This window comes from Mandrillus leucophaeus, unplaced genomic scaffold (genome assembly GCF_000951045.1).
Source record: "Mandrillus leucophaeus isolate KB7577 unplaced genomic scaffold, Mleu.le_1.0 Scaffold1842, whole genome shotgun sequence".
In the NCBI taxonomy this organism is placed as follows: domain Eukaryota; kingdom Metazoa; phylum Chordata; class Mammalia; order Primates; family Cercopithecidae; genus Mandrillus; species Mandrillus leucophaeus.
Window position 1 is genome coordinate 251,369 of NW_012101857.1, and position 22,957 is coordinate 274,325.

Sequence of the window (22,957 nt, forward strand, 5' to 3'; positions counted from 1 at the left end):
AATTTCAGGAATATTTTCATCAGGTAGGCTCCACCCATATGGCAAGTACTGTATTGTGCTATGTGTTGGGGACTAGATGGTGAATACTTCATGGAGTTTATAGTCTAATTGGGAGTGAGGCATTATAAAAATTGTACACGTTTTTAAATGCAAGCTGTAATGAGTGTTATGAAGAAAACATGGTGGCGTCATGGGAGCATCGGATAAGGGCACCTGACTACCTAGATTCCTGGGATGAGGGATTCATTCTCTGAGCAAATGATGAGCTGAGAGCAATCCTGAAGGGGTAAAGGTGAAAGGCTGAGATGAAGAATTCCAAGCAGAGAATGGGATTGAACAATGAAGAGGGACCAAGGGGAATGAGGCCAGAAAGCAGGTAAGGACTGATCATTCAGGGCTTCGTAGGACAAGTTAGGAAGCTTAATCATTGTTTAAAAGCCATGGAAGCTACTTGAAACTTTTAATCAGGAGAGAGATATGACTGGATGTGCAGTTTCAATAGGCCCTGAATATTCCTGAATCAGTATGGAGAAAGGATTGTAGAAGATGCCCAGAGACCACTTGAGATTGTTGCAGGAGTAGTCCAAGTGACAGAGCTGTGGATTGAAGTGAGGGTGGCAATGAAGAGGTAGAATTGGAAGAGGGTGAACTCTGTGGCGTCAAGGATGGAGTTCAGTTTCTAGCTGGTGTAAATGGATGGAGGTCCCCTTATTAGATTCTCCCATGACACCACCATGTTTTCTTCATAACACTCATTACAGCTTGTATTTAAAAATTTGTACAATTTTTATTAATGTCTCACTCCCCATTAGACTATAAACTCCATGAAGTATTCACCATCTAGTCCCCAGCACATAGCATAATATAGTACTTGACACATGGGTGGAGCCTAGCCTAGCCTACCATCCATTGAGATGGGAATGGAAGACAAGGTTACGGGTTGGTTTTGACATTTTCTGATAGATACCTGGAACTACTGAGTTGATACTGGGTATATGTGTCTAGACTTAAAACAGGAAGTCTAAGTTAGAAATATACAAGGGTTAATGGCTTATTGATGGTAATTGCAGCCATGGGTATGGAGGAGTTAACCTAAAGGGGAGTGAGGAAAGAGAGTTCAGTTCCTTTTTTTTTTTTTTTTTTTTTTGAGACGGAGTCTCGCTCTGTCACCCAGGCTGGAGTGCAGTGGTGTGATCTCGGCTCACAGCAACTTCTGCCTCCCGGGTTCAAGCAATTCTCCTGCCTCAGCCTCCCATGTAGCTGGGAGGTGCCGGCCACCACGCACAGCTAATTTTTGTATTTTTAGTAGATACGGGGGTTTCACCATGTTGGTCAGGCTGGTCTCGAACTCCCGACCTCAGGTGATCCACCTGCCTCAGCCTCCCAAAGTGCTGGGATTACAGGCGTGAGCCACCACGCCTGGCTAAGAGAGTTCAGTTCTGACTTTAACATCTTAAAGACTTGGTGAAGGAAGATGAGCCAGTAAAGGAAACTGAAGAATGTCACTGGGAGAAAAAAGCAGGAGTTTGTTGTCTTACAAAACTTGTGGTTGATACAGTCAAATGCTGTTGCAAGAACTCACTTCAGACTCAAGTCAAAGTGGGTCCATTGGAAGAAGCAACAAGGAGGTCATTGCTGGGCCATAGCAAGTACACAGTACTGTTTTGCCAGAGTGATGGATGTAAACAATAGAATGGAGTGCGATGACAAGGAGAGGGATGCAAGTGGAAACATCCTGAGGGCCCTTTTTAGAGATTTGTCTAAGAGGAAGATCAGATTTCAGTTTGGAGTTTGGCCCTAACTGTATGAGTGACCTCACTTATATCTTAACTCTTAGAATGAAGAAGGTCTGTTCCACTCTACACTTGTAGAATGGTAAATAAGAATGTTTTTCTTTCATTCGTTCTCAATTCTCTTGTGCTTCTTAAAGCAAGAGAATCTTGCTGATGGTGATTCTAGTTTTAAAGACATGTTACATATATTTATTACACTACATGACCCCCTCCTCCTGGCAAAATAATAAAAAGTAAACCAAATACTTTACCTGGTGTTAAAAATGAATGTCTAATTGACCAAGATAGGTGTTATTAAGGCCATTTCTGTTGTGGCACCTTCCTAATGATTGATTGATTGATTTTATTTTATTTTTTTTGAGACGGAGTTTCACTCTTGTTGCCCAGGCTGGAGTGCAAAGGCGTGATCTTGGCTCACGGCAACCTCCGCCTACTGGGTTCAAGCAATTTTCCTCCTCAGCCTCCCGAGGAGCTGGAAATACAGGCATGCACCACCACGCCCGGCTAATTTTGTATTTTTAGTGGAGGCGGAGTCTCTCCATGTTGGTCAGGCTGGTCTCGAACTCCCGACCTCAGGTGATCCACCAGCCTCGGCCTCCCAAAGTGTTGGGATTACAGGCGTGAGCCACGGTGTCTGGCTGACACCTTCCTAATGATTTTTAAAGAACAATTCTAACTATACTCAATTCTATCCTAAGCACTGACTTTAGAATATAGCTCCTCTGTAAGATGCACCTCCACCTTTAATGACTAAGTTCTTAAGCAGTTTAAGAAATCCTAGAGCAGTAAATACTGGATTTGCAAGGATGCTTTGCTTTTTATGTCAATTTCATTTCACTTATCCTTTTTAGTAACTTACCAGTTCAGTCACATTTTAAAAAATTAAATTCTGCTAGACTGTGTCATACTATTGTTATTGCTTCTAATAATAGCTTCCTTCCTCTGCACCCCCACTAAGAGGAAGTAGCTGGAGTTACAGAATCTAGAATATTGGAAAAGTACCCAAAACACATTTTTGACACTTAGTTTATGACTGAAAACAGTTATTTTGTATTTGATTCAAGTTGTTCAACCATATTTTCATGGTAGTGGGTGAAGGCAGTTCAGGCAAATTTCATAAGTTCTACTGAACGAACCTGTATTATAGTATTAGAGTGAAAACTTGATGCAGAAAAGGATAAATGGGTACTGGATTGAGAAACACAAATGATTGGCTTCGTGGTTTGTTATAGTCTCAGATTCAGCAAGGGAAATGGTCAAGCATAATATTAGGAGTTTTGGAAGTTTCTTGTGTTCAGAAACTTACCAAGAATACACACATATGTACATGATTTCCAAAATGAACCAGGAAATCAGTGAGATTTTTAAACACATATACATCATGTATACATAGCTCCAGAACAACCTGAAAATGTGCAGAGGACTTTCTGAAATAATAGAATTCAAGGCGCTAGAATTTAATCCAAAGTAAATTAGAGAGTATAAATGTTGGATATCATGATGCAGGTTTCTGTAAGAATTGTTTCCTTTTTTGTTGTTTTTTAATAGTTTTGTCCTTCTTATTTACTTACATCCACAGAGCATATTTATGTCTAAGAAACCTAACTCAAATTAACTGAAGCAAATGGATTATTCTGAAAGAAAAGGGAAATTAAAAAAAAGCTAATTAAAAAAAACTAATTGCTTTCACTAGAGCTTCATTTATAAAAGAACACAATTACTGGAAGTACCCTTTGTCCTAGCAAATTAACTCATTGTGAGAATCTTTCTTAAGCGCTTTTTATGATTGAATAAATGTTTAAAATAGTGGTGACATACTTTCCCCTAACAATTTACTCATAAAAGTTTGAATACTTGTGTGAACTGAATCTACGAGACTAGAGAAAGCCAACCAAGATAGAGATATATGGTCTCAACACCTGCCATTTGGTGCCTAATAAAGAAGTTCTAGTCTATTTCCTTTCAGGTGTGGAACATCTGTGAATTCAAAGCCGTCAATCACACTGCTTAAGGTTGAGTTCAGTTCTTCAACCCTCTGTTTCCTGGGGGACTGAATTGGATGAGTTTGCAGGTCCCACCCAGCACACACACAGCATCTCTCCTTGAGTACGGAGTGGGGGTGTTGCTTGTGAATGTGATGGGATGTCACTCCCATGATTAAGAAGGACTTCGCAGATCTAATTAAGGTTCTGAATAAACTACCTTAGAGTTAATCCCAAGGGATATTGTCCTGGGTGGGCTTGACTTAATCAGGTGAGTCCTTAAAAGGAACCGGGTCCTTTCTGAAGGAAGATTGGAAGTAGCAACAGCCATGCTGTAAACTGCCTATAGGGGTGGGGAGCTGCAAAGACCCTTTGCTAGCAAATTGACCACCTCAGTCCTATAGCCACAAGGAAATGAATTGTGCCAACAACTTGAAGGCACTTGAAAGTGGATCTTTACCTAGTGGAGCCTTCAGGGAGGATGCAGTCAGCTGACATCTTGATTTCAGACTACTGAGCCCCTGAGCAGAGAACCCAGTCATGCTGTACCGGTGTAACCCACAGAAACTGTGAGATGATAATAAATTTGTGCTGTTTTAAGCTGCTAAGCTTGTGGAAATTTTTATATGGCAATAGAAAACTAACATATGTGCTCTGATTTCATTAAATACAAGACTTGTTCAGGTTACTAGACTATGGCTCCTCAGACAGCTGGTGGTAACACACCCTACTATATGCCCTTCTACAGAGAGATGAATAAACTTCCCTGAAGGTTGATGCTGCACATCAAACCACTCCACAAAGCAAACATATGTTAATCTGTATGTTTAAAACCTTTTTGAAAATAAGATCTGTGATATGGTTTGAATTTGCGTCCCCATCCAAATCTCATGCCAAACTGGGGAATGTTGGAGGAGGGGCCTGGTGGGAGGTGACTGGATCATGGGGGTGGATTTCCCCCTTGCTGTTCTTGTGATAGTGAGTTCTCATGAGATTTGGTTTTTTTAAAAGTGTGTAGCACCTCCCTCTTCTCTCTCTTCCTCCTGCACCAGCCACGCAAGATGTGCCTGCTTCCCCTTTGTCTTCTCCCATGATTTTAAATTTCCTGAGGCTTCCCCAGCCATGCCTCCTGTGTAGCCTGCAGAACTGTGAGCCAATTAAACCTTTCTTTATAAATTACCCAGTCTTAGGTAGTTCTTTATAGCAGTGTGAGAATGGACTAATACAGTCTGTCTATAGCTTAGAATACCAAGAAACTTCCAGCCAAGGGTCCTGAGAGGCTATTCTACTTTGTCACCTATTTTATCTTCATTCTCTTTTCTTCTCATACTGTTGGTGCAAGTAAAGCTCTCAGACGTACCTGTTCAGCATTTTAACCTACTACTCCAATGTGGCAGCTCTGGGCAGTTATGACAGCATTGGACTTAAAAGATTAAACTCTTTGTTCTGACACCAACTAGTCATGTTACTTTGGGTTTCCTTTATCTATAAAAGACAGTGTGTTATGATGTATTCCACTTATGACTGAAAAATTATTTGGTATCTGATCCAAGCTGCTTAACCATATTTGCGTGTTATGACAAGTATGTTTTGTCTCGAGACTGCTCAAGATGAGCGTGGGAAAACTGCTGGTTTCAAGGACCACTCAAATTTTCCCTCCAGGAAGACTTGAAAATGTGCACAAATCTTGTCCCTATGGGTCAGGGAGATATTTCTCTGTATTCTTGTCAGTTAAACCAGTTGTCTTCAAATATGTTAACACGTGGGAGATCGGTCTCACTCTTCATGGCAGGCAACATGTGTGGGGAATAAGGAAGGTATGAGACTCTTTTGACATTATAGGGAGATAATTTTTATTCAATACAAGGACAAATTAAGATGCAGATGTGAAAGAACTGATTTGATAATTTTATTGAGGTGCCAAGAATGCAAGAGTGGATAAAAGACAGGAAAAAGTTTGGAGAATTGTCAAGGAGGTGGAGGCAATATATCAGCAAAGCAAGGCTAGACTCCATGGATGTTTTAAATGCATTATTTCCTCTCATTCTCACACCTAACCTGTGGAGTAGTACTATGATTATCACTTAGGGAAGCAGGCTGAAACTGGCTTAACTTTCCCAAGTCACACAGGCAGTCTTACCTCAGAGCCCCTACTCCTAACAACCATTGTTTCAGTTGGAACAGAAGATTTCTAGTGTGTCTCTTTGGGCCAGGGAGAGAAGGGGAGCCCTATGCTTTCGAGGGCCCATATTGTTCTGATACCAGGAAACCTAGAGTTGATGGTAAACATTTAGGGGAGAAAGAGCTGAAGACTGTTGTAAAGTAACCAATCCTTTCCGACCTAGCTGGAGGTTTTCTTGACAGGAGCTCTAGTCTCCTAGAAAATTGTGTCCTCTAGGGACGGAGACCACCCTGTCACATCCCGGGTCAGTATGGTGTTTGTTGGCAGGTTAACATTCTTTGTGGCTCTATTTTGAATTTATCAGACGGTTGGGACTCTTTAACCACCTGATTTTGTTATCTCCAGGATATTTTTCAGTGTAGAAGAGGGACCTGTCCCATTCATGCTATTTTTATGGAGAGGTAGCTGCCATTTGGGAGGCTGTGTGTTTCATTGGTGACAGACCAGGCATCAAGAACCCTGAGAACCTCTAACATCACCATCCTGGGGCTTCCCTGCTGCCCCTCTGCAACACCCCCCAGGTCCCAGGTCCTGAGCACGTGCCTGATTTCAGAATGATCAGTGCCACACTGCTATCTCCCCTGTGTGTCTGGCAGTCAGGCAGACTTCTTGTTAGCCTGCCTCCTGCTTGCTCCTGTCAGAGAACTATGTGTGAATACTAGGCTTGGGGAAACTACGTGGCAATTCTGACTCGTTGCAGCTTCAGCAACAGGCTCCACAATGAGCTCTAAGCATGACAGTGGGTCCAATGCTATGTCTGGGGAAAACGAAGAACTACACTGAAGAGCAGCTACACCTGACACGGGGACAAGGAGAAACAGGACACACTAAAGGACAGGCTAACCTGACACTGAACTGCATCTTTGGAGGCCTGCAGTGCTGTCCTTATAGAAATGCAAAGCAGATCCAAAAGAAATTACTATGATCTTTAAAAGGTCAGAGTGAGGTTGAATATTGATTTTCTTTAAGATGCTTTATCAATTAGAGACCAGAGGTTTTTTTTCCTGATGATATTTATTTCATAAATGTAATTATTTTTCTAAAACATATTAAAATAGAAAACATGTTCTTTTAATCAATTTATACAAAGAAAATACCAATATAGTAATAAAAATACTGAAAATATATGAAAAGCACCAGAACATTAGAGAAATTACACTGGCAACAATTCTAGGAATATATTTTTTTGTAGTTGTACAATAAAGTGCTATTAAATCCAGTCAAAATTAGTGGCGATATATAAAAACAGTTATGGTAGTATGAAATTTGAGGCCAGGTTTACCAGCAATCGCATTTTCAGGCTACTTGCAGATCAAGGTAATGATATTTCACTAGTGCTTCCATGGAAAATCGATTAATTTCCATTCCTAAGTGAAAACAAGTATCTAAATCTAAATGTTGGTTCCTTGGTAATTTGGTCATGAATAGGTAATGACATGATTAAAAATAAAATGACTGATTAGAGTACCAAAAATAATCATGCAATTATGATTAAATAAAAACAAATGAAGACAATAAAATCAAGTGTAAATATATGATTAATCAAGACAAGTACAAACGTTTAGATGCCTTTGATTTTATAGTTAATTTTCGGTAATCCTGCTTAGTCACATTTAATAGATACACAAACATTAACAGGATATGTTATTAAATTCAACTGACCAGACATTGAGCAAGGATATTTTAGTGGGTCAACATAATTTTTCATATGAAACATTAAAGGGACACCGTTAGGACAATACATTTTCAATCTTGGCTAATTATTTCCTCATTTATTTGCCAAGGAACAGAAAACATACACAACTACTTTGGGATTAGATTATATTAAGGCCAAAAATCTACCATGTAAGGGGAAGCCACTGTGCACACATACAGGGAGATACTGTGCACAGTACTTAGGGTGGACTGCAGTCCGTTTCACAGCTGGAGGTGGCAAACTGAAACAGAAAAGCCCAAATTAAGACAAAGTAGCACACCAGTGTCCTTTTAAGGTTTTATTTTCTAGGCCAATTTTGAAGGAATTCTGTTATATCATTCTTCATAACTCAATTTTGGAATCAACTTCTTGAAGATGAAAGCCAACAACACTACCCTTCAGAATAGTAATAAAACCTCTAAACATGGCTCAATCAAAACTCAACATTTTACAGGCAGACTGTTTTTTCTTTCAAATAAAGTAGATGTACATGTGAAGCAACATAGACCCAAACTGGCCATATTAATGAGAAAACAAACTAATTTCATCGCCTCTGCTACTGCAAGGTGTATCTTGTTAGGATTTCAGGAATACCGGGTGGGTACTACCATATCAAAGGCAGAATATCAAGTAAGTCAATTGGTCCTAGTTTGAAGGTTTCACAGATCATCGTGAGTTACATTTTTCATTTTTTAAATGGAGAGCTGACACCTGGGCATCTATGTTTCTTTTTATTTTTTTCTTTTCACCCTTCTAGATACTCTAGTATTTTGTAAATTTCCTTGTCATGGGCTGACTTTAACAAGGAACATTTTAAAATCTAAATTTATTATCCTGCTTAGCATCTCATACAACTAACTTTTCAAAACATTTATATCTAACACCTTTCATTTAGAAATGAGGAGGGAGACAGTGCAATTCATGGTCCACAGAGACTCCTCTGCTCTGGAATGGGGGTGAAGATGGGACAACAGAAGGTCAGGCCTTTTTAATAAATTAGGCAAAAAGTTCAGTGTCCAGCTATAGTGGACAACATGAAACTCCATAAAAATGACTGGATAGGGGGACTGCTTGAGACTTTTCTTTTGGGCATTACTAACAGAATTCAAAGAAATTCCAACCACGCTTAGTTTTCCAAATTCTACTGAAATGAGAGTGTTCATAAAAAAGTCTGAGATTAACAAAAGGCAGGCTGTTAAGGAACACTGAGAAACAAGGGTTAAGGTGGTTTGGCATTAAATCGGTTTACATTCCAAAAGAATATTGACCATCACCTGGGAGGAATTCTCAACATTACAAAGTCATGGTTACATAAATTCCTCTATATAAGTATGTTTTCTTTCTCAATATACATGTTCTTCTATATACATAGTATAGAAAAGCTAGTAAGTCAGCTCAGCTATAATAATTCTGTCATAAAAAAGCAGATTACATTTTTTGGCTGCAACAAAGCATGTTACTTATACTTTTCAGTTTAGCTAATGTATTTACACGATAAAACTTAAGCTTTAAAAGTATTCAGATCAAAAGGAAAAAATAAATTATATTTAAACTATTAATTTACACAATGGATATGCCTTTACTTACTTTACTAAATAGCTATAGTCTCTTATAATCAATTTCTCCAGCATTTCTTTATTCTAGCAGTTTATTTTCAAGACATGTATGTGTTCCCCTCTAAGTGCTGCATATTTCCTTTTAGGAAGCACAGATGTGCAATGTTTTTAGTAGCTTGGTAGAGTTTTAGGTCTGTTACTTTTTCCAACTAATGGACGAAGGAGCCGTGGTTCCTATTCGGCACCACTTCTTTAACTGTACAATAAATAGAAGAAAGAGGTGACAAAAGCAAGCAAGAGCATTGTTAAGGAAAGCAGCAGCTGCTGGAACCAGATACAACGCTGAACTTGGTCTTCAAGCTTCCTATTGCTTTCTAGTAAATGACTGAGCTGAAGAGGGAAAAAGGGATGAAAGATTTATATCAATAAAACAGTCATTAATCATGGGCACGACAAACAGGAATACTAGAAATCCAAACACTGAAAGGATGGGGCCCACTACTCTGTAAGGCTGGTGGAAGGAGGTGGAAGTGCAACAGGGCATTAGATTTGTTTGGTGGACAGATATGTCTATGCTTATTCTCATTTTGAGAGGTCTACATTTCTAGCTGAGACAGGAGCAGAGCAGTCAGTTCCTGGAGGTACAGAAACCCTTAAGTAGCCTTCAGCTACTCGGAGAGCCCCTCTGTCTCTTTCAAATTTAAATGCACTACTTGGTACTTTTTTTTCTGCAAGACTGAATTATTTGATACTCCCCAAAGCACCTTGTGCTTTGCTAAAAATGGCCAAAGCTTTCAAATGGTTAATAGATCTCCAAAAATAACTCATTACTTACACCATTTCTTTTCTTTTCTTTTTTTTTTTTTTTAATTGAGAAACGGTCTTGTTCTGTTGCCCAGACTGGAGGGCAGTGGCATGATCACGGCTCACTGCAGCCTTGACCTCCCAGGCTCAAGCAATCCTCCTGCCTCAGACTCCCTAGTAGCTGGGACTATAGATGTGTGCCACCACACCTGCTTAATTTTCAGTTTTTTTGTAGAGACAGGGTCTCGCTATATTGCCCAGACTGGCCTCAAACTCCTGGGCTCAAGTGATCCTCCTGCCTTGGCCTACCAAAGTGCTGGGATTACAGGCAGCACTGCACCTGGCCTGCCTACCATTTCTGATTTGGCATCTCTTCACAGAGAAGACAGTATTTCTGTTGTGTCTATGCCAAAGGCTTTTCCTTATGTCCGTGAGAAAAAAAGGGATTTCTAATGTTGATCAGCATTAATAACTTTGTTTGGGTAGGAAGAAAGTATACTTACCTGTAGACATATATCTTCACTGGTTTTATCTGACATGTTGAAAGCATTGTCTTTTAACGTAAGAGTGTTTGGTTTACTGCTTTCAACAGTATGGCATCTTAACCTATGAAAATCCAAAGAAAACATAACTTCTTAAAAATGTTAATGAATTTTCTTATAAAAGTAAAATATAAAATGAAAACAGCTAAACACAGAAGACTATGTAACAGAGGTGAAAACCCTCATTCCTCTTCCCCAGGTTCACCTAAGACAGCTGCTCTGTGTATATGTATCTTCCAGCTTCGTTAATTAATGTACATATAAGGAACACAACATATGGCAGATACCATTCAGTAAAATTCAAATGAAAGTTTTTATATGGTATTCAGTAGAATTCATCAAAATATCTTATGATTTGAAGGAAATCACCCTTTCTAGATAGGAGAAAGGTACTTTCCTTGAAGTTCAGTACCCCACCACCAAGCCTCCCTCCCACTTTCTGCAGAACAGTGATCTCCTCTCACAGTTATAGAAAAGCAAACCATCAGTAATTGGTACAGCAAAAAACAAAGAAAACAAAGCAACTCGAACATAACAAAACCAAAAATAACCCTTCATTTTGAGAGACTGTTTCATAAGAACTTCAAATTAATCTACAACACCTTTTATACCAGTGTTTCTTACCCTTTCAAAACATTCCCATAACCATGTCTTTGAACAAAAGAAAAACTCTTGATAAAAACAGAAAGTAGGCCCTCCTGTAATAGAATTTGAAAATTTAAATATTACATGTAAAAACAAGGCAGGCTGCTGACCTCCATTTGCTTCTCCCTCCTCTGGACCAAGGCTAATCTCCCCTGCTTTGGTCCCCCACACACTTTCAGCCTTCTCAGGAATTTCACTGTTCATAATCTATTTTCATGATCTCTCAGCTAAGCTTTTGAGTTTTCGTAGAGAAGAGGTTTCCCTATGTTGCCCAGGCTGGTCTTAGACTCCTGGGCTCAAGCAATCCTCCCACCTCAGCCTCTCAAAGTGTTGGGATTACAGGTGTGAGCCACTGTGCCCAGCCCTGAAGATTTCATTCAACCATAGCCATTATCAGGTTTCCCAGCTTCTCCTCTATAAAGTAGGAAAAATGCCTTCCTCCCTCACAGGGCTGTCTTCATGACTGAATGAATCAGTATGTCTAAAGCATCTAGAACAGTGCTGGCATATAGCAAATTCCATTTTAGTGTGAACTTGGTATCACTGCCCACCGTCTAGTTTCTACGCAGTACCCAGAAGAATCCTTTTAAAAAAAAATAAGCCCGTATCACCTCATGGCTCTGCTTAGCACCGCCTAATAGTTTTTCCTCTCACTCAGAAGTCCTCACCATAGGGACGATCTGATATCCTACTATCTCTGTCCCCATCTCTCACCATGCTCCTCCCTTACTGGAGTCATGAGACAGTGACTTGCTTGTTGTTCCTCCCAAAGGCCAAGCACACTCCTTTTGCATCTGTTGTTCTGTCTGGAAAGGTCTCTGTCCAGTTATCTATGTGGCTTGCTTCAGGGCCTACTCTAATGTCATTGTAATGGCCATCCTTAACTACCCTATAAAGCAAGATTTCTCAGCCTTGGCACTATGGACATTTGGAGCCAGATCATTTTTGGGGGATGGGGCTGTCCTGTGTACTGCTAGTGGTTTAGCAGCATCCCTATGCTGCCCCCATTAGATGCCCATTGTACCCCATCACCCAGTTGTGATAACGAAAAGTGTCTCCAGACATTGACAGATGTCCCCTGGGGGGAAAAATGGGAACACTCCAATAAACCACAATTCCAATAAAAAAAAAGCAAAATAAAACTACAATACAGTCTTTTCTATTCTCCTTTTCTATGCATCTTTTCAAGAAATTTGTCACAACCTGATATATCTATATACATGCACATACACGTATATATCTATATACACAAGTTTTCCCCCCTCTTAAGTAGGATAATGTCCATAACCAATTTTTCTCACTAGATTTGTTTTCTAAAATATATTACAGATGTTTTTCCATGTCAGAACAAATAGACTTGCTGTACCTTTTTGAGTGGTTGCAGCACGCTTTAGTGTGGATATACTCAAATGTATCTCACTATTGCTTTACTGGTTACCATTTAGATTCTTTCTTTCCAGTTTTTCACTATTACAAACAATGCTGTAAAAACATTCTAGTATGTAAGGTGAGCGTTCCTACAGGGAGAACTGCTGAGACAATCTGTGTTTGTGATCTGGACAGATCCAGACTCTTGCACTGACCTGCAAGTGAGTTTCTGCTACTAGTGACCTCCTTGAGCAACACCAGGTCTCTTTCATCTGGGCATCCCCACAGCCTTGCAGGGCACCCAGCAGATGTAAGAAGAAAGGGAGGCCACCTGGTCCAAGGAGGCACTTTTCTCTTTCTGATTCTTCCCACTACATTTGAGAAGAATGTGAGGAAAAAGCTTACCTATGTTCCATCACTTTGTTTCTGGGAACTTCTTTCCAAAACTGAGTTAATTCTGCTGGGCCTGTGCCAGACGACTGTTCCATTTCTGCAGCCATTATCAGAAAACGGTCTTGGGCAGAGACCGTTAAACCTGCATTCCAAAAGGGTAATTCAGCATATAAACAGGAACCTTCAAAGGGGTTGCATATGCATGTGGTTTAAAGCATTATTCTGGAACTTAACATTAAGGAAAAAGAAGAAAATGGAAATATCTTTAAAAAGGAAAAAGTTCTAAAAGTGAGGAATTTCTCCTTTGAAATTCAATTTCAATTGGTGTCAGTTTAAACAATTTTACTTGTTAGAAACAATTACATTTTAATGCTGGAAAGGGCTTTAGAGACCTCTTTGACCATCCCATTTCACATGTGGGAAAACCGATGTCTACAGTGAGGTGAGGTGACTCGTGATACTCCGCTAATTTCTAGATTCTAGCCCGACATCTCTGCTGACTCAGAGCCCAGCTCCAGGTCCCCTTCCCCCCGCCACACTCAACACCTGCTGTGGCTACTAAGTGACAACTCACCCCCATGGGGAGACACAACTATATCCACTGATGCGCCCGGGTCACAGCTGCTATTGCTTGGCTTGACTCTGTATTTTTCTGGAGCTGTTGTTCTCACCTGTTTATAAACACAATAGTCACATAACATCCTTTGTGCTTTTTTGGGGGGGGAAATGGCTTAAGAATGACTTTTTAAAAAAAAATTAGCAGTGAATAATCAATAACAAAGAGTTTACAAAGTAACAGTGATGGTTATGCATAGAATAGATTTTTTCCCCACTAACAGGAAGAAAGCATCTCGACCTATCTAAAAAGATACTTGTAAGTCAAATTGTCATTCAGACTCCCTCTTAAATAAAACAATCCATCTGTTAAATATTTATCCTGTTAATTGCCTGAATTTAATGACATAAATTCACAAAAACAATGCACATTAGATTGCATGTAATTAATACAATGGTGTTCAGAAATTAAAAAACAGTAGATAATCAAAGCACATCAGGAACATCCTGGTGGTTACGTCTAAATTAAACAGAAGATTTAAGGCAGGAAAACCTACAATATGGGGTAGAGACGGACTCAGTCTTCTTACGCTTAATGCTCAGTATCAGGTTAATATCCGATATAAACTACACTCCAGAATATACCACACTTGGGGAAAATGCACTATCAATTTTACAGTTTTATGTTTCACTGTTATTATAAATTAAATTATTCACATAGTAAAGAGTAATTTTTCTTGGGTTGTTATTTACAACAAACATTAAACCCTTGTATTAACTTAGACATTAACCTATTACTGCACATAAAAATTCAGATACAGAGCCCAGGGAACATTTTTTGATAAGCTATGCCACTTGGTTAGAACCAGAAGGGAGTACTACATACCTAAAAATTGTCATAAATTAAAACACTGTACAAGTTCAAATTTTTCAATCTTCCAATTAGAACATGTCTAAAATCACTTTCCATGTCAAATTCTCAAACATAATTTATTGTATCTTTGAGATATTTACCTTAAATGCCACTATATTTTTAGTTACATTTGTCAACACTATTAAAGTTTTCTTCTCTCCGGATTCTGTATTTCCAAAATACAGTTCTTCTGCTGGGCTAGGGAGTGACAAAAACATACAACATTTGTAATAATCAGAACAAATGACAATCTAATCATTAGCCTGAGGAAAAAATATTTAGTTAATATTTTAGGCTCATTTGTATAAAGGCATTTCACCAAAAAAGACTTACAAAACAATTACCCAATACAATTTTGTATTTTAATCTTACTGATTCAATGCACACTATTTAAAAAGTCCTATGGTTTTCCCCAAGATCAAAAGCAAACCAGGAAGAACAGAAGAGAGAATGATGAAGGCTCTGATTAATCCTATAATCAGCACTATCTTAAGGTGCACTGATTTAAACTATTTGGAAGGTTATAGATAATAAAGCAAAGAAGATATTGCTGCTTCAACTTTACCTAATTACAAATAATTAGAATAAGGCATATTTCTATACACCAACAGGAAAGAGCATAACTTAAAAAGAAAGATGATTAGGAATGTATTTAACAGAATAATTTCTTACTATATAGCAGCTTTTCTAAGTAATAGGGAAGGAGAGAAATAAACATAAAAGTAAATTTGGGATGGGAGCTGTAGGAAGAACTTATTAAACAGTAAAATCAGTGAGCTTCAAAATTTAAATTTTACTATTACTTTCCATTGTAATGCCTATGACCTAAAAAATTTTTAAAACAATTCAAGCAAAGTTTGTGTAGTTTAATTACACTATCCAAATTGTATCAGGTGGCTCAAAACGATGGGAAGAATAGTGTTTTTGTTTTATATAAAAAGGTGAATAATTTAAAGTGGATTTTCAGCGAGCCCTTGATTTTGAGATACATCTTTAAATAGGTTAATTTTAAATCAGGAATGTCTGTACCTTGGGGGTGTTTTTTAATCTAACTAACACATGTTTTTAAGAATGAGCTCTCCCAGGAGGGTTTTGCCTAGTTTTGGACAAGGTGGTAAATTTACACGGTTGCTGGCTTCCTTTTAGAACTCAATCTTAAGTAAGTCATAGAAAAACAGAAGGTTATGGATCTCATTGTACTTAGTAACCAGCACAAAACTGTGAGCAGCTCCAGGAAGACAGAGGTTGGTTAGGTCCTTGTGTACGTGTAGGAGCAGCTGTGGGACTTCACCGGGGGCGGAGGAAGGGAGGAGCAGAGCCTGATATGCAGTTGAGAAGCTGTCTGGCTTTCTCCCTAGCCTGCTTTTCCTGTCATACCTCTACAATTACAGGCAAGGACCTACGATGTGACAGGCTTCCAGTGAAAACAGAATGTGTAACTTCCAAATAAGTAGGGAGAAAAAAGGGAACAAGTAAACGAACAGAAAAGATAAACTACGAAGGGAGAAAATGGGAAAGAAAAACCATGAAAAATAGAAAATGCATGTGCATCTGTCTCTCTTGTTTGTTGGCTTTCACACACACAGATGGCGGAGATAAATCCAAATATAACAGTAATCAAAATATATGTAAACAAACTAATATTATCAATTAGAGAATGTCAGATTAGATTTTTTAGAAGTCTGGCTGTATTGTTCATACGAGACACACATAAAGCAGCTATATAGAAAGGTTTCAAGTAAAGGGACAGAAAATGCTACATGAGATCATAAAGTTGGTGTAGCAATTTAACGTAAGGCAAAATATATTTACCAACCAAAAACATCAGTGAGAAAAAGGTCTTTATACACTTTATACAATGCTGAAAGAAACCTGGAATCTTTTGAATCAAATAACCTAGCAGAAAAACAGAGATGTCCTGAAGTTTGGCTTCAGTCACAAACCTATTTTTCTAGTTCATCTTTGGCTTTTGGAAAGTAAAATCAACAAATCCTTCGTGGCATTTCTGGCATTCCCGAACTTGGGCAAGTCTAATAGTATCAGTAATGTGAGGAAACTACTGCCATTCAGATTGACTAATATATAAATACTTACTTTTGTTATCTGATATGTGATGAGAGCCCTTTAAAGACACTCGACATAGTGAAAGAAAGGTAGCTAAAAATATCCACTATGTCTGGAAACCAAGGTAATTTTCAGATAACTCTTGGTTTTATATTTCTACAGTTTCAAAAACCAAAGAGAAGTTTTCTTAATTTTGTGGCTCCCTCAAGGTGATCAAGATACGTTATAAAATTATAGCTAATAAAATATTTGGCGATTACCTGATGTGTAGTAAGGGGCCTTTAAACACACTCAATGGTTTCTTGAAAGCTTTCATTTTTGAATCAACTTTTTCATTTTCTTCTGCTTTGGAAGTAGATTCGGTTGGGTTAATCTAAAGACAAAAAAAAAGGATAACTATTTAGCATATATTAACATGACCATTAACATCTATTTTAGTGCCTACATAGGTTACTGTAGAAAATACAACATGGCCCTTCCCTTAAGAGTCTTTAAATTTTTCTAAAATATAACATTGTATTTATCCATCTATCAAGTTCCTGATTACCTGTAAAAAGAGTGACAACTACTAAGTGCTCTTTTAAAAATTAGAGAAAGGAACTAAATCAAAGTTGTAAATTCATTACTTTTAGACAAATAAAAAAAATTTAGATAAAACAATTACTTCTAGATGTGTTTTGCTAGTCTTTATACAAAAGCATGGAATCAGCCTTTATTTTATTTTGAGACAAAGTCTCACTCTGTCACCCAGGTCAGAGTGCAGTGGCACAATCATGGCTCACTACAGCCTCGACCTCCTGGGCTCAAGCGATCTTCCCAACTTAGCCTCCAGAGTAGCTGGGAACGACAGGTGTGCACTATCACATCTGGATAATTTTTTATTTTTTGTAGAGACAGGGCCTCCCTATGTTGCTCGGGCTGGTCTCAAACTCCCGTGCTCAAGCGATCCTTCCACCTTAGCCTCAGAAAGTGCTTGGGATTATAGGTATAAGACACAGGCTCTGGCCTGGAATCAGCCTTAAATACACTAAAGTGGTGCTTCTGGTTAGCTAATCCCATCCTTTCTCTTTCTTTTTACACACAAAAATGTGGAAGGGTAGCAGGTTAAGTGAATTACCCAAAATCACATAGCTGGCTAGTGGCAGAATTGGGCATAGACCGTAACTTGTGATTCAGTTTCATTTTATTTATAAAGTTACCTTTTTAACAAGAGGTGTTTGTTCTTCGTTAGAAATTGTTTCCAATGTTTCTTTGCCATCACTTTCTATGTCCTCTTTACTTGAAGTTTCATCCTCACTGGTAATAGGCCCATTCTCACACAATGGGGTCTGGAAGTCATCATCTACTAGTGGTGGATAGCTATACTTGAAAGGATCCTAAAAGAAAATAATTTCACATGAGCCTACTAAATGGTGGGTGGAGAAATAATTCTCTTCGTAGATTTACAGTTCATTACTTTGGCCAAGAAAATAGACTTAATTAGATCACGAAATTTAAAATAAAGGAAGTATTTCAAACCAGAAAGAAAAGCAGCAATAAGTGGTGTGGGACAACTGGCTAGCCATCTATACAGAATCACCTTAGATTTCTAGCTTGTTCTCTACACCAAAAAGAATTTCAGATGGATAAAAGCTTTAAATGTATATGTTGTGTGTGTGTGTGTTTTTAAGAACCATATAAGTTCTGTAACAATACAAAAGAGGGATATAGAATACACTGAAAAAGAATGAAAACTGTCTTTTGAATCATAAAGAAGTTTTCAACATCACTTATAATTAAAGAAATGCAAATTAAAATGACAATGAAATATTTTTTACCTGAGACTGGCAATGATTACAAAAATAAGAATATGCGATGCTGGCAAGGAGGTGGTTCAAGAATTCTCATACATTATTGGTAAACAGGCACAATCTCTTTAGAGGAAATGTGGCAACAGCTATCAAAATTAAAAACTATACCCACTGAGTTTTTTTCTAGGAGTTTATTCTGTATGCATTCTTGCTGCACCCATACATCAAGTGTTATTACAAGGATATTCACTGCAGCAAAACTAGTAATGGCAAAAAATTAGAATACAATTATGACTGCAGTCCTTTAAAAGAGGAGTGATTAAATAAAGTATGTTATATCCATCCACACAATGGAATATTTTGGAATGGTTTAAAAATGAGATAGACCTCTGTGAATCAATATGGTATAACCTGCAAAATAAAAGATGTGAAAAAAGCACAACTGGACAATATATATGGTATGTGACCATTTGTGTAAAAAACTGTAATAGATAACTCCAGAGGGATAGAAAACTTAATGGTGACTGCCTCTAGGGAGTGGCAGTGGGCAAGGACCTGGGAAGGGAGATGTACTTTTCATGGTACTGTTACACTTTTCAATCTCTGGTACTGTGTTTACTTTATTAAAAAATCATGTATATGTATTACTTTTTGAAAAAAAAATACTTAAAAATTAATGTTAAAAAATAGTCCTGCTATAAGTTTGACTGTAATTCTGAAGAAATATATCACTAAGAACAGAGAGGGAAAATAAAATAACCTTTTCTATACATAAAATTAATATAATTTAAAATGTTATGAATTATATTAATTATAATTATTTAAGATACAACAATTTTATGAGCAAGTTATTAAAAATAAACAAAATCACATTTTAAATCAAGCATAGCACCTGAAATGAAGTGTATTTGGTTTTTCTAGGTGAAAATGTGAAATAAAGCCTTAGAATAAGAAAGAAGCAGACTTCAAATTAAAAATACTGGTTCAGGTCTTTTCTAATCAAAGACAATAAACAGAAGGACATATCAAAACTATTCCTCTTGCTAGTTCTGATTGAACACAATTTTGCCAGGCAGGCAGTATAAAAAAAAGATTGCAAAAAATCAAATAAGTGAAATATTATCAAGTTAACCCAAAGCATACCAAGTCCATAAGTTGTACAGTTTTTTTATAAGTAGTAAAAATCAGCTCAAAAAAATCTTGACAGTATATGCTTAACAGTATCTTTTTAACTAAAAAGATTGTTGAACAGCAAACAATTGGAAGCACACTGAAGACACATCAAGAGGAAATTCACTAACTTATGTCTAGATAGTAGAATGCCATGTAGCCATAAACGAGTATGAGAGCCTGCTACATACTGATTTGGTATAAGACATGCTGTGAAGAGAAAAGCAGGATGCACAGTAGCACATAAATGCACTAACTGTTTAGAAGAGATGAGAGGGAGGAAGAATTATATACTATACTTGTTTATATAGGTAATACATATCCCTGCAAATTAATATAAGAAATTCAGCTGGGGAGGGAATATGGTGATTGGAAATAGAAGTAGGAGGAGATATTTTTACTGAAGACTTATTTCTCATTATTCTTCTGAATATTCTTCAGTTTAGAACCACATAAATATATTACCTATTAAAAAATAAAAAATCAACAACTTTAAAACTTTAAAAATGTGTGTAACACTACTTGCTATTTTGAGGGTATCTGTGATACTTCTTTGTATATTATGATACTACTTTTCTTTTTTCCTTGAGGAAAGTATACAGCCTAATGTGTCATTATCCAGTATAGTTTTATAAACAAGTTTCAAATATTATACTTACAGTTCCACCCATGTGGGGAGGCAGGTATTCTACACTGACATAGTCCTGAACTTCATTTTTGCTTGTAAACTTCAACAAGCTCACTGCTTCTGGACCAAGCCAGGTTTTCACAATTTTGAAAGCAGCTGAAGAAAAACCAGTCACTTCATTAAAATCATCTTCATTCCTATTCTCAATTAATTTACCATAAATGCTAACCCAGGTCTTCTGAAATCAGTTTGGGCTATAATCTGTTAATATTTATCTTTACGTGATGTACTTAATTAACATTCTCTAATTTCTGTAGGCGTTTACATTGTGGCTCTCCCTTATGGGTTTCAAATGTTCTATGAAGATTCAGGAAGATTAAGTTACCCTGATGTTCATTAATAAGCTTATCAGGGTTTTGGCCTCTGAACAAATCCATCAATGATCCCAACTATTTAGATTTCCAGACACTGAATCAAACAGCAATATGATTCAGGAAATAACTGCACAATAGTATGGAAAGAGTCATTTACCTTATGGTTCTCATAAACTCTCTATCTGAAAAACCTTCTCAAACAGCGAGTCAGAAGAGAAAGAAAGAAACAGCCCTTCTTATTATGAGTGTGAGCTGGATCCAGACTTCCTTCCTAACCCTACACTTCTCTGCCTCTCTCCCAGGCTTGCAGTTTATATAATTGTGGGGAACTTACAGAATCTCAAAAATAAACTGTTTTAAAAAATTTTTTTGAGACAGAGTCTCACTCTGTCACCCAGGCTGGAGTGCAGTGGCACGAACTGCACTGTTCTGTTGTCAAACACAGCTGTTTGGTAATTATAATCTTGTTCTGTCATGTAATTTCTTATTTATGCTTAATTTTTAAACCTAATTTTCACTGTGACAATCTAAGTACATTTTTAAGAAATTACAATAGAAATACTGCATTAAATTTGCAAAATTGTCAATTAAAAACAACAGAAAATAAGAATAGCATGATAAACATTAGAGAAGTATCTTTTTATTTTAGCTAACTATAAGTTTTTTACATAACATTTAAATTTTCATTAATTTCAATTTAAAATGTGAGTTGGCATGTTTGAAACTATGCTACTTTAATTAATTTGATAAATCTGATTTTTCATGACTTTACTGATATAATTTACATGTCATAAAATCCTCCCTTTATATACAAGTCAATGGTTTTTAGTATATTCACAGAATTGTGCAACCACCACCACAATCTAATCTAGAACATTTTCATCACACCAAAACGAACCTTCATATAGCAATGTCTCTTTATGCCTCCTTCTCCAAGTCCTTAGGAACTACCAATCTATTTTCTGTCTTCATGGATTTGCTTATTTTGGACATTTTATATAAATGAAACCATACAACGTGGCTTTTTCTACTGGCTTTGTTCACTTGGCATGTTTTCAAGGTTCATTCATAATGTAGCATGTATCAGTACTTAATTCCCTCTTATGACTGAATAATTGTCCATTTTATAGATATGCAATATTTGCTTATCCATTCAGCAACTGATGAATATTTAGGCTGTTTCCACTTTTTGTTATTATGAATAATGCTGCCATGAACATTTGTGTACAAGTTTTTCTGTAGACATATGTTGTCACTTCTCATGGGCATATACTAAGGAGTGGAATTCTGGGTCATATGGTAATTCTATGTTTAGCTACCAAACTGTTTTCTGATGTGGCCGGACCATCTTAACATTCTCACCAGCAGTGTACGAGGCTTCCAATTTCTCCACATCCTTGCCAATACCTGTTATTGTGTCTTTTTGATTCTAGCCACCCTAGTGGGTGTGAAATCATACCTCACTTGGTTTTGACTTGCATTTCTCTGACTACTGATGCTCAGCATCTCTTTATGTGCTTATTGCCCATTTGTTGATCTTCTTTAGAAAAACATCTATTTAAATCTTTCACTCATTTTTTAATTGGGTTGTCTTTTTTTTTTTTCTTTCAGAGAGAGTTTCACTCTTGTTGCCCAGGTTGGAGTGCAATGGTGCAATCTTGGCTCACTGCAACCTCTGCCTCCCGGGTTCAAGCAATTCTCCTGCCTCAGCTTTCTGAGCAGCTGGGATTACAGGCTTGCGCCACCATGCTCGGCTAATTTTGTATTTTTAGTAGAGACGGGGTTTTACTATGTTAGGCAGGCTGGTCTCGAACTCCTGACTTCAGGTGATCTGCCCACCTCAGCCTCCCAAAGTGCTAGGATTACAGGTGTGAGTCACCATGCCTGGCCACTTGTCTTTTTAACGTTGCATTCTAAGAGTTCTTTATATATTCTAGAATAAGTCCCTTATCAAATGTATGGTTTGTAAATGATTTCTTCCATTCTGAGAATTGTCTTTTCACCTACTTGATAGTGTCCTTGAAGGCACAAGTTTTCCATTTTCATGCAGTCCAATGTTATCTGTTTCTTTTGTTGCTTGTGCTTTTGTTGTCATATCTAAGAAACCATTGCCCAATCTAAGCACAAGGATTTAATCCTATGTTTTCTTCTAAGAGACTTAGCTCTTACATTTAGGTTTCTGATCCATTTTGAGTTAATTTTTATATATGATGTGAGGTAGGGTCCAACTTTATTCCTTTGAATGTGCATACCCAGTTGTCCTAGCACCTTTTATTTAAAAAGTCTTATTTCTCTACTGAATTGTCTTGGCACCATTGTAAAAAAAAATCAACTGACCATAATAAACGCTAGGGTTTATACCTGGACCCTCAATTCGATTTCACTGATCTATATGTTTATCCTTATGCCCATACATGCCCAATGTCTTGATTGTTGTAGCTTTGTAGTAAATTTTGAAATCAGGAAGTGTTAAATCCTCCAACTTTGTGTTTCTATTTCAAG

At 37.5% G+C, this 22,957-nt stretch overlaps 1 protein-coding gene across 2 annotated transcripts in view; it reads right to left on the reverse strand.

Annotated features, from left to right (window-relative positions):
- Nucleotides 1–7,936: 7,936 nt before the first annotated feature.
- The window catches only part of MOSPD2 (motile sperm domain containing 2), a 50,080-nt gene continuing 35,059 nt past the window's right edge, over nucleotides 7,937–22,957 (reverse strand). For both annotated transcript variants that reach the window (XM_011977805.1, XM_011977806.1), the window contains 8 exons: nucleotides 20,113–20,237; nucleotides 17,693–17,869; nucleotides 16,754–16,866; nucleotides 14,531–14,627; nucleotides 13,536–13,632; nucleotides 12,974–13,103; nucleotides 10,517–10,619; nucleotides 7,937–9,599 (listed from right to left, as the gene is read on the reverse strand). In XM_011977805.1, coding sequence (XP_011833195.1) covers nucleotides 9,462–9,599; nucleotides 10,517–10,619; nucleotides 12,974–13,103; nucleotides 13,536–13,632; nucleotides 14,531–14,627; nucleotides 16,754–16,866; nucleotides 17,693–17,869; nucleotides 20,113–20,237 — 980 coding nt within the window. In that variant the 3' untranslated portion in view covers nucleotides 7,937–9,461. The remainder of the gene's footprint in view (nucleotides 9,600–10,516; nucleotides 10,620–12,973; nucleotides 13,104–13,535; nucleotides 13,633–14,530; nucleotides 14,628–16,753; nucleotides 16,867–17,692; nucleotides 17,870–20,112; nucleotides 20,238–22,957) is intronic.